This window comes from Rutilus rutilus, assembly GCF_951802725.1.
Source record: "Rutilus rutilus genome assembly, chromosome: 5".
NCBI lineage: Eukaryota > Metazoa > Chordata > Actinopteri > Cypriniformes > Leuciscidae > Rutilus > Rutilus rutilus.
In genome coordinates this window covers 9,433,763-9,448,287 of record NC_140213.1, presented here as the reverse complement: position 1 = coordinate 9,448,287, position 14,525 = coordinate 9,433,763, and the positions used below count along the sequence as shown (strand labels likewise).

General features: G+C 37.0%; 1 protein-coding gene across 3 annotated transcripts; it reads left to right on the top strand.

Moving 5' to 3' along the window:
• The first annotated feature begins 9,473 nt into the window (after positions 1-9,473).
• On the top strand, positions 9,474-14,289 carry LOC311290278 (UDP-glucuronosyltransferase 2C1-like). 3 transcript variants are annotated; one of them, XM_084408668.1, is made up of 3 exons: positions 9,562-9,580; positions 9,884-9,973; positions 12,049-14,289. In XM_084408668.1, exon 3 carries the CDS (start codon positions 12,054-12,056, stop codon positions 13,644-13,646), a length of 1,593 nt encoding a protein of 530 aa, XP_084264794.1. In that variant the 5' UTR covers positions 9,562-9,580; positions 9,884-9,973; positions 12,049-12,053; the 3' UTR covers positions 13,647-14,289. The 3 variants fall into 3 exon arrangements, with proteins under 3 accessions (XP_084264795.1, XP_084264794.1, XP_084264793.1); XM_084408669.1 differs by lacking the exon at positions 9,884-9,973 and having other exon boundaries at positions 9,474-9,580; XM_084408667.1 differs by lacking the exon at positions 9,562-9,580 and having other exon boundaries at positions 9,592-9,973.
• The last annotated feature ends 236 nt before the right edge of the window (positions 14,290-14,525 follow it).

Sequence of the window (14,525 nt, the reverse complement as noted above, 5' to 3'; positions counted from 1 at the left end):
GAGGGGCGGGACTAATACCACACCGACCAACCGCGTCCGCCACATGATTCTGCTTGTACAACGTCAACAGATGGCAACAACAATCATAATAACGGAACAAAATCAAGAGCCAGAGAAAATACATTACATTGTATTGACATTTTAATATAGAATCAACACAGAAACAAAATATGTGTGAAATGAGATACTACTAAGACTTTCGCGGATATTCTGTATCATAACAAGCAAAGTGTCTCGGTCTCAACCGTCTCAACTGAAAAAACGCTGCGCTGCCAAAACGCTCTCAAGTGCACACAGCTGAGCATTTTTAGCAGAGCGCCTAGCGTTTTCAGCTGGCTAATAACGCTTTGGTGGACACACGGCCTCAGGGTAAGTCAACTCAGAGTTCAAGTTTTAACTCAGAGTTGGTTGAACCTCCTTTCTGAAACAGGCCCCAGGAGCAGTCTAAAAGTTGCAACCTCTTCCAGTGAGATTATTCGCATGTTTTGTTATTGTACCTGCTTGTGTAAAGGATTGGCCGTCTTCTGAATGGAGGTGGGGAAAAGCAGCTCATTTGCATTTAAAGGGACACACAAAAACGTAGAGTTTTTGCTCACACCTAAAAAGGGACAACTTTGACAAGCTATTTTGAGCTGAAATTTCACAGACACATTCTGGGGACACCATAGATTTATATTACATCTTGTGAAAAGGGGCATAATATGTCACCTTTAAAGGGTAGACATTTCTTTTCCCAACCACAGAATTTATTAAAAATGATTTGTTATGTTGACATTCTACCCATTCTGCTTGCTATTTCTCTAATATACAGTAGTCAACAAACGTGCAGATTAAGGGGCTGTAATATCTATCTATAAATTACAGGAACGTCTTTCTGTCTGTCTATGTGTCTGTTATTCGCATATCTCTCGAACCATTAGTCCGATGGATTTCAATCTTGACAGGTGTCTTGCTACGGGCACGAGTAAGTGCAGTGCCAAGTTTGACGTTGTTTGGATTAGAAATGCAAAATATATCGGTAAATATATCGGTAAAAGAAGCACACATTGGCTTTTGCCGCTCTAGCCGCTGGCCACTCCAGCTCTCACACTGCACATTGAGTGAGCATAGCGCAGGACCAGAGGCCACTCCCCCTCTCACACACACACTGAGTGAGCACAGCGCAGGACCAGAGACAGAGAGGGTCAATGAAAGCAGCGGAGCTTAAGTAGCGTTTTCTCTGAGTTCACTGTGTAGCCTGCTCCCTGAATTGTTGCGCTTATTCATTTGTGGATGTTAACTGAATCTGTAAGTCAGCTACACTGGTTACTTCTGAATATTATATTTTATTCTGGTGCGCTTATCATTATCGCTACTGTGTAATAGTAGTCTATGCTATTCACCAACTAAACATATCATATTTAATGCGTTCACAGTCTCTTTCATGGCCACCATTTGTAGTAGCCTATTCACAAACTGTTTGCTCAAGCGTAGCATTTTCACAGAGTTCACTGTGTATCTTGTTCCCTGAATCGTTGTGCTTATTCATTTGTGGATGTTAACTGAATCTCTGAGTCGGCTAAACTGTTTACTTCTGAATATTATATTTTGTTCTGGTGCGCTTAACGTTATCGTTACCGTGTAATAGTAGCCTATGCTATTCACCAACTAAACATATCCTATTCAATGCATTCACAGTCTCTTTCACGGCCATCATTTGTAGTAGCCTTTTCACAAACTGTTTGCTCAAGCATAGCCTGGTCTCAATGCTAAGTTATTACTGTGTCATGCGCGCTGAAGTTAGCCTGTAACTATGTGATGTTAAATATGCTATGTTAAATAGTTGCCCTGCCTATTCAACAGGATAGCTCATGTAGGTTATATGCAGGCTTAAACGAGATTAACTCTCCTCTTACTGATCGTGACGGCAAATCCCCATGGCTGGGTTTCCTGAAACCTTTTTAACGCTACGTCGTTCTTAAGTTACACCTTTAGCTGTACCTTATTGTTAATACGTGTTTCCCGAAACTTTCTTAGTTAAGTATACCTTCTGTAAGTCATACGTTCGGAAGGTTGGTCTGGACCACTCTTAGCTTTACCTTATCACTGTTGCAGGTCTATACGAATATAATTCTGAAGTTTTAAAGGGATAGTTCACTTTGAAATTAATTTTTGATATGTTTTAGCTTACCTCAAGGGCATCCAAGATGTAGGTGTCTTTGTTTCCACAGTAGTTTCAATTTTGATATTCTTAGGTCAAACCGTTCTTGTCTGTCAGTCATATAATGCAGGTCTACGGTCACTGGCTCAAAACACAAGCACAGAGTCCAAATTAAAACAATTCCCCATCGTCCAAATGAAACAATTCCCCATCATAAGTACACATTGATGGCCTAAGACACGAAACGAGCGGTTTGTGTGAGAAAACGAACAGTATTTATATCGTTGTTATCTCTTGAAAACAGCACACGTCCAAATGATCTGACGGCGCGGGCGGGTATAGATATATACATAGATTCATATATATATTCATATATATTCATATATACATTGCAGTTCATTGGAACGAAACCGTAGCCAAGCGACATCTAGTGTATATATCTATACCCGCCCGCTGGCGGGTATAGATGTATACACTAGATGTCGCCTTCGCTACTGCAGTTCATTGGAACGAAACCGTAGCCAAGGTGACATCTATGTTTATATCTATACCCGCCCGCGCCGTCAGATCATTTGGACGTGTGCTGTTTTCAAGAGATAACAACGATATAAATACTGTTCGTTTTCTCACACAAACCGCTCGTTTCGTGTCTTAGGCCATCAATGTGTACTTATGATGGGGAATTGTTTCATTTGGACGTGGGGAATTGTTTTAATTTGGACTCTGTGCTTGTGTTTTGAGACAGTGACCATAGACCTGCATTATATGACTGACAGACAAGAACGGTTTGACCTAAAAATATCAAAATTGAAACTACTGCGAAAACAAAGACACCTACATCTTGGATGCCCTTGAGGTAAGCTAAAACATATCAAAAATTAATTTCAAAGTGAACTATCCCTTTAATATACCCAGACAGTGTTCAATTAGGCTGATTCAAGTGTTTTCATGCAAAGAATAAAATTGTCATTATACGGATTGTTGTTAGATTTTTAATTATATTATCCAAAGGTACATCAGCTGCCGAACCATTAAAGGCTTAATAGTCTATTTAAAGGGAATGATTGTGGTGGGGAGTTTGTTCAGACTATGGCAGCGGTACAGCAAATAGTTGTTCTAAAAGACAGCGCCGTCTGCGGAGCGCTTTCAAAGGCCAGCGAAAGCAGACTATCAGTTAAGTCCTATTCGGACGCTAATTGTTTATCATGGGCTCGTACGGTATTTTAAACATTTACAGGGGTAAGTGATTTTATTGCCGCCCGAATCCATAATGTCAGTGTTTTTTCTCACCCAACCCGCATAAAAATCCCTGGCCAAATAGTTTTTTGACAAACAGGTCTTGTGGGAATTTAATTGCCGTCTGAATCCACATCTCTGAGTTTACAAGAAGAGATTCAAAATTCACTGTTTAAATCCTTTTTGATCACTACCGAGTACCGTATGTAAGATGTACACTTTTATTACTGAAACGCTGGAAAGTATTTACAATAACTCTATTTCATCGCAGCTCCACCTCAGCGAACAAAAATGGGAAAGAGATGAAAGCACGTAAACATTTTTAAATGGTTATTGTGGCAATAATATATAATACAATTTTAAAATATGTAGGCTAGGCTATTATAGGCTATTATAGTTTGGATTATTTTTTATAATATCCCATGAGTGCTAATAAATGCAATTTCAACTATTTCTGAAGTTCTTCTTTTATAAACACCGCTTTCTTACAAAATGCAGTGAAGCAGCTCCTGCACGAGATAATAATTGATTCTCGAGCCATCGATATCAACCAATTCAGCACCACCGCCACAGACAGCACCTGGTAACGTTGCACATAAGAAGGTATATCTCAAGCAGCTTTCTAAGGTATAGTTCTGGGAACACGCGTAGTAATGGTATAGCCTACCTTTAGTTAAGTTATACCTTAAGAGTCTTCGTAGCGCGCTAAGAGACAATGTTTTTGGGAAACCCAGCCCATATCCTTACTGTACTCCATACCACTTAATTAACTGTATACTACTGTCTACACTGCACTATATGTCATATACTGTTTATACTGCACTACCTGTCTATACTGTTCACATTGCACTTTTCAGCATTTTTGCACTTCTGGTTAGACGCTAACTGCCTTTCATTGGCTCTATAATAATCTGCACAATGACAACAAAGTTGAAACTAATGTAAATCTAATTTAATCTAATCTAAACTCCTGCTACCTGTACACAGATACCCAAATACATGTCACCTAATATATCACCATTATAAATTGTTTTGCAACCGTGTAGTTCAATTTTCCAGATTTATTGTATGTCATTGTGTCAGTATCAGTACTGGCTTTCTACCATGCACAAATAAAAATGTCACTGAACTTTTGCTGTGTAATTGTAACAATCAGCACTCAAACACACCAAACCAACAATTACTAAAAACACACACAAAAACTGATTTTGCACGAGCACTGCACTAGTTATAATAAGATCATCTTCCTACAGAAGGGGAGAGAAATCTGATCGGCTTATTTTTGGACATGCTTGCAGAGAAAGGCTTACCAGAACAAAGTTACTAGGTTTTTACTTTTCATGTTTTCTGGGTTGGTAGATGCAATGGGGACCCAATTATAGCACTTAAAAACGGAAAAAGTCAGATTTTCATGATATATCAATGATTATTGGATGGTTTGTCTTCAAAGACTAAAGAGCTTGTAAACAGGATTTTGAATCAGTAAACATTTCAATATGTTCCAAGGCAAGTAACAGGGCAGCTTTTGCTGTACAAGTCTTTGCTCTACTTGTCTAGGATACGAATGCCATACTGTTTGTGGCCAATTAATTAGTGAGTCTATACTGCCATCTGTAGTACATGAGAGTGAGAGTTTTTTTTTTTTGTGTGGTTTGGTCACTTAGCCACTAGTGATCATCATCACCGATTGTCACACAAGGGTCACATTCTCCATTAATACAATTATTGTCAAACCTTGTAAATCCTGATATATGAAATAATAGTCAGAAGTTATAGTTTTCGAAATTTGGCATACTACCACAAGAGGCCTAGCTTTTGAAATTTTGGATCGCAAAACTGAAGACATTTCCAGTAAGCAATTCTTAATTCTCAGGCTGAAGCGAACTAGAGGAATTTAATCATATCTCCCTTTTTCAAAAATGAAAATTAATGCAATTTAAGGCGAGACACAGCAGGCAAAAACATTGATTTTTCATGCAGTGGTCAGTTTTGAGATTTTGGGCTAGTTTACTCCTTCAATATGTGTTCTTTCAAGCTGCTATAAAGAAAACGTTGAAAATATACATTAAGATGTTTATTTTAATACATTTTGTTTACTTGCGGCAGTAAGTTTCTCCCGAATTTACCAAGAAGTTAGCGTTCCAACGCGACATGCCGAGTTCCGTCTGTTTACTGAAGTCTGTCATGACCGGTTGTAAAGCTCTGAGTCTCCTGCACAATGATATGTAACCCAAATATGGGCATTTCCTTTCTATCTGTAACCAATCGTGAATGTCCAAAGGGGGATTTTAAGCTAATGATGAAATCTCATTTAGAGCTATTCAAATATTTAACTGCTGTTTTTTCAAAATGAGTTTTTTGTCATTCTCCAGTACAAACATCTCAGCCTATGTAGCACCTGTGTACACCAAACTTTCCAGTTATACACTTAGCAGTATTCTATTCTGAAAATATTTTCAGAGGGATTTGTTAATAAATCATTCCTGGCCTGATTTATGTGACATTTTAATAAAAAAAAATATGGCGAAAATCGATTTTTTAAGGCTATGGAGTCTGGACAGTATATTTTGATTTCCTAGGTAATGAAAGCATATATCCTGAAATCCCTCTGATTTATTTTTTTTTTTTTTTTTTTTTTTTATCTTGTGTGTAAACAAAATGAAAAAAAGAATTTTGCACCTGGCTTTATCATATGTTCAGATCTATCTACCGAAAATATATGCAAAATTGTGCACATTTAATGAGAATGCCTAATTTGCATAATTAAACATACAAATTTATAAAACTTGTAATAATTTTTTTTACACTTGAGTAATCAACTGAGGAAGTTTCATGGTGATATCTATTATTTTAAAATTTTACCCTATTCACCTGTAGTGTCTCGCCTTAACCTGTGCATTAATTTTAAATGTCTATTGTGGAGAGTCATTCCCAGTCTTTGTCTACAGGAGGTTCAAAGATACTTTTTTTTATTTCAAAATCAATTATTATTATTTTTTTTACTTTTTATTGTACTGTTAAATCATAGCATTGTTAGAAAGAATTAATTGGATTTTTGATTCAAAACATTATATAACCCTTGTGACTACTAAACCCAGCCTCCCTTATTAATATAGGGCCATAAATAAGAACTTCACCCTATACTCTGTTGAAGACAGATAAAGGAAAGGGCCATAATCTTCACCCAGTGCATTCATACAATCCTAATATGGTCATTACAAACCAACTAATCAAGAAATAAACGTAAGGAACAGGACTACACTCACCCCGCAGTTGTCTTCAGTCATCTCTAAACTAGAAAGTGTCAATATGCGTCCAAATTTAAAGCCTGTTGATTTAAAGCCTGTGTCAAAGGCACAACATAAGGACTCTTATGGCTCATTTCAAGTGAGCGGTACGGTACAGTACGGTACAGTACAGTACGGTACGCATTTATTTCCGTTTCCACTGTCAAAAGTTGTGAATGGTAAAAATGCTAAACCGTACCATACCACTTTTTGGGTACCCTTCCGTTGGGGTACCTAGCACAGTGGTATGGTACTAAAGGGTGGAGCTAGATTCACTGCAGAACGTTGATTGGTTGACAGAATCGTCACTTACGCGTGCTACAAGGGGAATGACAACATAAGAAGCGTCATTTTTTAATATACAGTTTAAATATAATACTACTGTTACTGTGTCACGAAATGTAATTGTAAGAGTTTTTCAGGCGAGAATGTAGTTGTTTAAAGCTCAAATCTGTGGTTTATTTATAAAGATTTATGAAAATTTGATCCAGGTTGTGAGATCCAGGCAATCACCGGGCGCTCGGCGCTCATGTACCCCGCCTGGAACAGCCTTTCCTCGGCTGGTCCTTCTGACGTTTGCCGCTGACTCTGACGTCTCTGTAGTGGTTAAACATGAGATATAATTCGTCTTGTGTAGACCTAACGGGCGATCTTTGGTCTTGTGAATCTATAATTTGTTCCCTGGCCAAATTGAGGGCTAAGTGAAATTTCATAAATTTAGGCTATTTAACTTTACCGTTGTAACGTTAGACTAGAGCGCTGACTTTGTATGTTTGACTGAATTGTTTGCTTTATTTCTTATTGTATAGCTTCTTGTACTTTTTACTTATACTTTTAGAATGGCTATTATTGATAAAACTGAAATTTAACAAATAGAGACAGGGTTTAGTTTTGTATTTGTTTTATTTATTACAGTGAATATGATCAGAGTACAAATGCACATATTGCCTGAACCATATGAATAAGTTTAATATTACTTGCTATTGAAAAAACGCCTAATGTCGCGCTTGGCTTCTTGTGACAAACATGCCGAGAAGCAAGAACAAGATCTGCTGTATGTCATCCATTGTTGTTTATGTCGCTTTCTTCTTCGCACGAAAATTACGTTGATTGCTTCTTTCCGGCATAGGCTACACCACGCCTATCAAGTAAGGGTACTGTTGGCAGTGGAAACGCTAGCTGATTCATGGTTTACCGACCCGAACCATACCGTACCGTACTGTACTGTACCGTACCGCTCAGTGGAAACGAGCCATTAAAGGCAAGTCTGACCAAAAAAATATAAGAGCTGGAACATGCCCTAACATGACCAACATGGCCAAGAAGACCACCAGGAAAATTTTGCACCACCAGAGGGAGACACATGATGGAAGTGGAGGTGTGTGTGGCAACTCTACCATGCACTGAATTGAATAGGAATGCAAAAAGAAAGCTCTCTCTGTATATTCTCAGGAAATACATGCAGTGTCTATAGGACTTGGGACCACTGGGATCACCTGATTTGGGATCACTCAGACTTGGGACCATTACATTGCACTGACACCTTGTTTCTGGTTAAATCTGGTTCCCTGTTGCTTTGATGGTGGTAGTATAACTTGTAGAGATAACTATCAGTATGGGCACCATTTTCTCTAGTACCTTAGAAACTGTTGCACCGATCAGCTTAAAAAAGGTTAGAGAGAAGTGCACTTACTTCTAGCGCCTGACCGAGGCTGTATCTCTATACTAGAGTTCTATACTTTTTCTTGATCTTAGTGCTTGGAATTAGTTTCCACTGTTATGCCGATGATACTCGGTTGACAAGAGTGTGTTAAAGATAATTACATTTTTAATTTTGTTTTATTAAATTCAGATAAGACTGGGGTATTACTTATTCGACCAAAAACCTGAACCTGTATTTAGAAGGATGTATTGTTACTTTATCCTCTACAGTTAAAGACTCTTTAGCCAAGCATTGAGATAATGCATTTCATAACCCTGTACTCTAGTTATATTAGATCCTCTTCTGGATTGAGTGTGTAATGAGACAAAGTTGTTGTTCACCTCTGTAGAGTCCTACAAACTACCTTTGTACTCATATTACTTGACAAACATTGAAATAACATTGTTTGCAGTTGTTCTGATATTTACTCTCTCCATATTTTTAACTTTATGTGTGTCACATGCTGTAGCAGAAGGTTTGCAAAAATATTTGTTTTTCTTTGAAACTCTATTCAAATTGTATGTTGCAATACGTTTAATGGAATAATAAATATTGAATTTTCCACAGTCTGTGCATTTGTTTCTATAACCCTTTTATACATTTCCTGAGAAAATGCAATCTCCAACCATTACACAACCATGTCTGTCTGTAATGATGTAACAAAGAGCTGTGTATAAAACTGAAAACTGTATGAGAAGATGTGTATGATCTAATCATACCAACTTTTAATTGAGACATTTGCCTGTGCATGTGGCATTCTGTCTTTGTTCACAAAATTCAACAGATTTAATTTATTTTGAGTTTATGCACTCCCCCGCATGATCTCTCATTACCTCATGTAAACTCTCTTTCCCTCATTGCTCTCTCAAGTTCACAGTCCAGATACTGATAGCAGGCAGTTAAATGGGCACCACTGAGACAAATCAATAGTTATGTTGCTTTAATAAGCAAGTATGCACAGATATAGTCATAGTTTTGAAAAGTAGTAGACATTCTTCTCTGTAGACTTGATATCACTAGCAAATCAAGTAAAAGTGTGCACAAATCTCTGAACAAATCTCTGCCATATACTGTAGATGATGTCACAAATAAACTTAGTACTTTGAACTTTCTTCTTGTCGGCTGCTCATTGTATTTGATAAGGTGCAGGGTGCCAGGGACAGAGTAACATGCCAAGACAAAGATATCAGCACTGAATAAAGCAAATATATAACCGTAAGTTATTTACAGTTTATGAATTAAAACAACAAAATAAATGTGACATTTGCATTATTTCAGAGATCGTCTGTAGTTTTCTACAACAGTTTTAAAAATGCATTTTGTGTGATGCTTGCAGGTCAGGATTGTTATTTATATTTGATTTTATATTGTGTGAAAATGTTATATATATACTAGGCCTATATACTATTTGTTTGTAAAATTTATTTTGTATTATGATGCACATTTTAAGACAAGCTCATATACTACTAAACATATTTTTGCTAGGTTTTTTTTTTTTTTTTTTTTTTTTTGGGTCAGTACAAGAGTTCCTGCAAGAACGTTTTTCTGCAGGGTTATCTCCATCCACATTGACACCGTGTCCTAACTACACGCGACGCAACATAAAAGGTATCTTTTTAGTAACTCAGTAGCCTATGTATTTTTAATAATGTTTAAATGGTGTAATATTTGTGAATTTGATTATGTAGCCTACTCATTTTCTTGCGAGTGCCGTCAAAACTACTCCTGGGTGCTATGCACTTGCTGCGAGACTCCGCCCAAACGCTGTTCTGATAGGCTGTGCGTTTTGATTGATTTTGACGCATCTCGCAGTCGTGCCGTGTCTAGTGTGGCCAGACAAATTATTTGTCGCTGGAATCTTATCGCATCGCGTCTGGTTAGGACACGGTGTGAAGGTGTGCGTGGTGGCCATAGCGGCCTACAACGTCCCTTTGGGTGGATTATCTGTGGGTAGTGTAACGACTGAGACAAATCAGACACAATTATTTGGAATATGTACAAAAGAATCTTTAAACTTCACTCTGGGATCTGTGGTCCCATCCCCCAAAACAGGGCAAGAAGGTCCTACCATGATCAGATAAGTTGGTTTTATGGGGCAAAGGAATGTGGCCACATGCGCAAGAGAGAGACAATGGGAAGACAGAAACAATCTTTAATACAGACTTTGCTGCATTAATCATAGACTAACTGATCTATAAATGAACATGCATCCCAGAAACTGTGTGAATGATTTACTGTCTTGTGTACTATTATGTATATACTATGGTATGTATTTTATTATACAACCAACCAATGGTCAATGTAACCTCACCTGTATCATGTCTCCTATCTAATTAATCCTCATTTAATGAGTCACACTTTGATGTACATCACCTTCTCTTAGAATGCAGTGTGGATCTGTTATATCTATCTGAGCATTAATGAACAGAAAAAGGGTAAGGCAGAGGTCTAACCACACTTAGGACAAAGACTCATAAATCTCGCCCACAAGACAAGAGAGCTGTCAGTCAATAAATGGGAAAACAAAGTAACTTGCGTTGCTTATTTGAAAAAGTAACTCCGATATTTTGTTGTAAATTTTAAAAGTAGTGCGTTACTTTACTAGTTTCTTGAAAAAGTAATCGGATTACGTAACTCAAGTTACTTTTAATGAGTTACTCCCAACATTGCTTACAGTACACTTAAACGTATACTTTATAGAATAAAAAGTGGGCCAATTTAGTCCCAAGTAGTATTGAAATAGTTCACTTTCAAGTTTACAACTAGTACATTGATATTAGTATAATTACTACATAAAATATACTTAAAAATATACTTGAACACTACTTAAGTATACTAATAAAATGAACTTGAAGTGTACTTCTTTTTCGTAAGGGTAGTAGAATCATGACACAGAATATCAAACAATAACTTTAACAAACACAAAGAGAAAACATAGGCATATGCACAGAGAAACATCACACTAACAACTCACATCATGAAAGATGAGAACCGACAATGAACTGAATGAAACAAGGAGTATAAATACACAGGAAAAGATAATAATAAACAGCTTAATGTAATAAGAAAGCAAGGAGACCAACTAGGATGCAATCAATTCTAAACTGAACTGAAGCCCAAGAAGCAAACACACAGAAATTAAAATACAACTAAACAAAACATAATCCTGACATTTATACACATTATACTGTATGCATAGTAATTATTATTAATAGGCCTGTGAACTTGTTAATTTAGTACAATTGGTTAAAAAAAAATATAAAAACACATTAATGCATGATTGATTGATTAATATGTTTAATAATTCAAATAATATTAAAGATAATAATAATAATAATAAAATAATAATAATAATAATTATTATTATTATTATTAGAAATTTGTGAAAATTGAGAGACAAAGAAAGAGTGGTAAAGAAACATGCATGAATTAGAAAATTACAAAGCCCTAGGGGGACATGGTGATGTTCTCACCCAAATGTATTGTGTTCCCCTGAGAAACTTTGTGTTCTCTCACAAAACATTTGTAATTATTCTACCTGCCTGTCTCACTCTGAAAGAGTACAGGTCCTGGATGAAAAAAGTGTCCCTTTCATAAGGCCATCTCTACTGCACAGTGTTGACAACATATAATAATGTAATATTATACAAATTTATGTAATCCAATTATTTTATCATTTACAGGCAAGATGACTCAATTTTCTGGGAACACCGTTTCTGTCTCTCTCTGGATAACAGTCATAATCGTTTTTGGTTCTCTCTGTGATGGTGGCAAAATCTTGGTGGTGCCTGTGGAGGGAAGTCACTGGGTGAACATGGACATCCTCATCAAGGCTTTACATGGTCAAGGGCACAGCATTGATGTAATACGCACCTATAATAGCTGGTTTGTAAAGGAGAATTCAACTTATTACAACTCTATAACCATACCTAACACCAAAGGAATGGATGAAGAATTTGTAGACGATATGCTCTTCAAAATGATCGACTATGAAAGAGGAAAGAGCCAGCTGAGTGCTTTCCAGCTGTATTCATATATATTCAAAGCTATTCATAAAACTCATGAAATGATATGTCAGCTTATAACAAACATATTTGAAAGTGCGGAGATTCTGAAGACACTGAAGGAAAAGCAGTATGATCTGATGCTTACTGATCCATCGTGGGGTGCAGGGATTCTCCTGGCTCATGAACTCAAGTTACCCATGGTATATAATGTGAGATGGACCGCTACTGGAGAGGGACACTTTGACGTCGCTCCCTCACCAATGTCTTACATCCCTATCACAGGATCTGGAAACACTGACAAGATGAACTTTTTCCAACGAGTAAAAAACGCTTTCTTCTATTTGCTAATGGACATTCAGAACAGCCGTTTTAATTTGCCACTGTACCAAACATTTTGTGATAAATATTTTCATCCGCCTGTAAGTTTTTATGAACTTCTCCAGGGGGCTGATATATGGCTTATGAGGGTTGATTTTGTTTTTGAATTTCCACGTCCAACAATGCCAAATATCATCTACATTGGAGGCTTTCAGTGTAAACCAGCAAAGGCCCTTCCACATGATCTGGAAGACTTCATGCAAAGTTCTGGAGAGCATGGAGTCATCATCATGTCTTTAGGGTCATTTATCAGTGTCCTACCAGATGATTTTACAGCAGAAATAGCTACTGCTTTTGCTCGGCTCCCGCAAAAGGTGATTTGGAGATACACTGGAAAGAGACCATCTACTTTGGGGAACAACACATTACTGGTTGACTGGATGCCACAGAACGATCTTCTAGGGCATCCAAAGACTAAAGTTTTTGTTGCACATGGCGGAACCAATGGGGTTCAAGAAGCGTTGTACCATGGTATTCCAGTGGTTGGAATTCCATTCTTTTTTGACCAGTATGACAATCTTCTTCGTTTGCAAGACAAGGGAGGAGCCAAGATACTCTCTATCTCAATTTTAAACAAGAACACACTGCATGCAGCCATACAGGAAGTAATCAATGAACCATCTTACAGACTGAGTATGCAGAGACTCTCTCATCTGCACAGAGACAAACCAGTTAAACCTTTGGACAACGCCCTCTTCTGGATTGAGTTTGTAATGAGACACAAAGGTGCTGCTCACCTCCGTACAGAGTCCTACAAACTGCCTTGGTACTCCTATTACTCAGTAGATGTTGCAGTGACATTGTTTGCAGTTGTTCTGATATTCACTCTATCTATATTTTTAATAGTTCGATATCTTTCTGTCAAGTGCTGCAGCAGAAAAAGGAAAACTGAGTGACATTTGCATTTGATGTTGATCACTTACAACTAATATACAATTATTTGACTGTTTTTACTGTTTAATGTACCCCCTATTTCACAGCCTGGAATAATGATTTGATCTTGCTGCCATTATTGTGAAATTGTCTTTTTTGACCACATGCTTTAAACTTTCACAAACTGACCTATATGAGTCTAAAATCTAACTGTAATGGTGTGGCAAAAACCAAACACTACATTCCATACTAAAAACTTTTTTGTTTTTGTTGTTGTAATTTGTCTAAATGGGTTCTCTTCATCTTATTTTATAGGACTTAGATGATGGTCTGATATTAATGTAAGTACAATTATGCAGAAAGAAGGGTTTACAAACTTCATTCACTGAACATTTTAACCATTACACAACCATTGTCTTTTTGCAATAAAAAAAAATAATAAAAAATAAAAATAACAATAGGCCATTGTAGAACATGTGTATGAGAAGATGTGTTTGATCTAATTCAGTGGCTCCCAAACTGGAGTATGTGTTACCCGGGGTACTTGAGGTGACGGAGGGGGTACATACAGGTGGCCCAGTAGTGCACAACACAATGAGAGCACCACAACACAATGAAGTACCATGGAAACCGGGAAAGTGAAATCGGAAACACATTGGAAACAAGCCAAAACACAATGGAAATGGTCCTATGTGCATACACAAAAGAGGCATATATATATATATATATATATGTGTGTGTGTGTGTGTGTGTGTGTGTATATATATATATATATATATATATATATATATATACACAGTGGGTACGGAAACTATTCAGACCCCCTTACATTTTTCACTCTTTGTTATATTGCAGCCATTTGCTAAAATCATTTAAGTTCATTTTTTTTCCTCATTATTGTA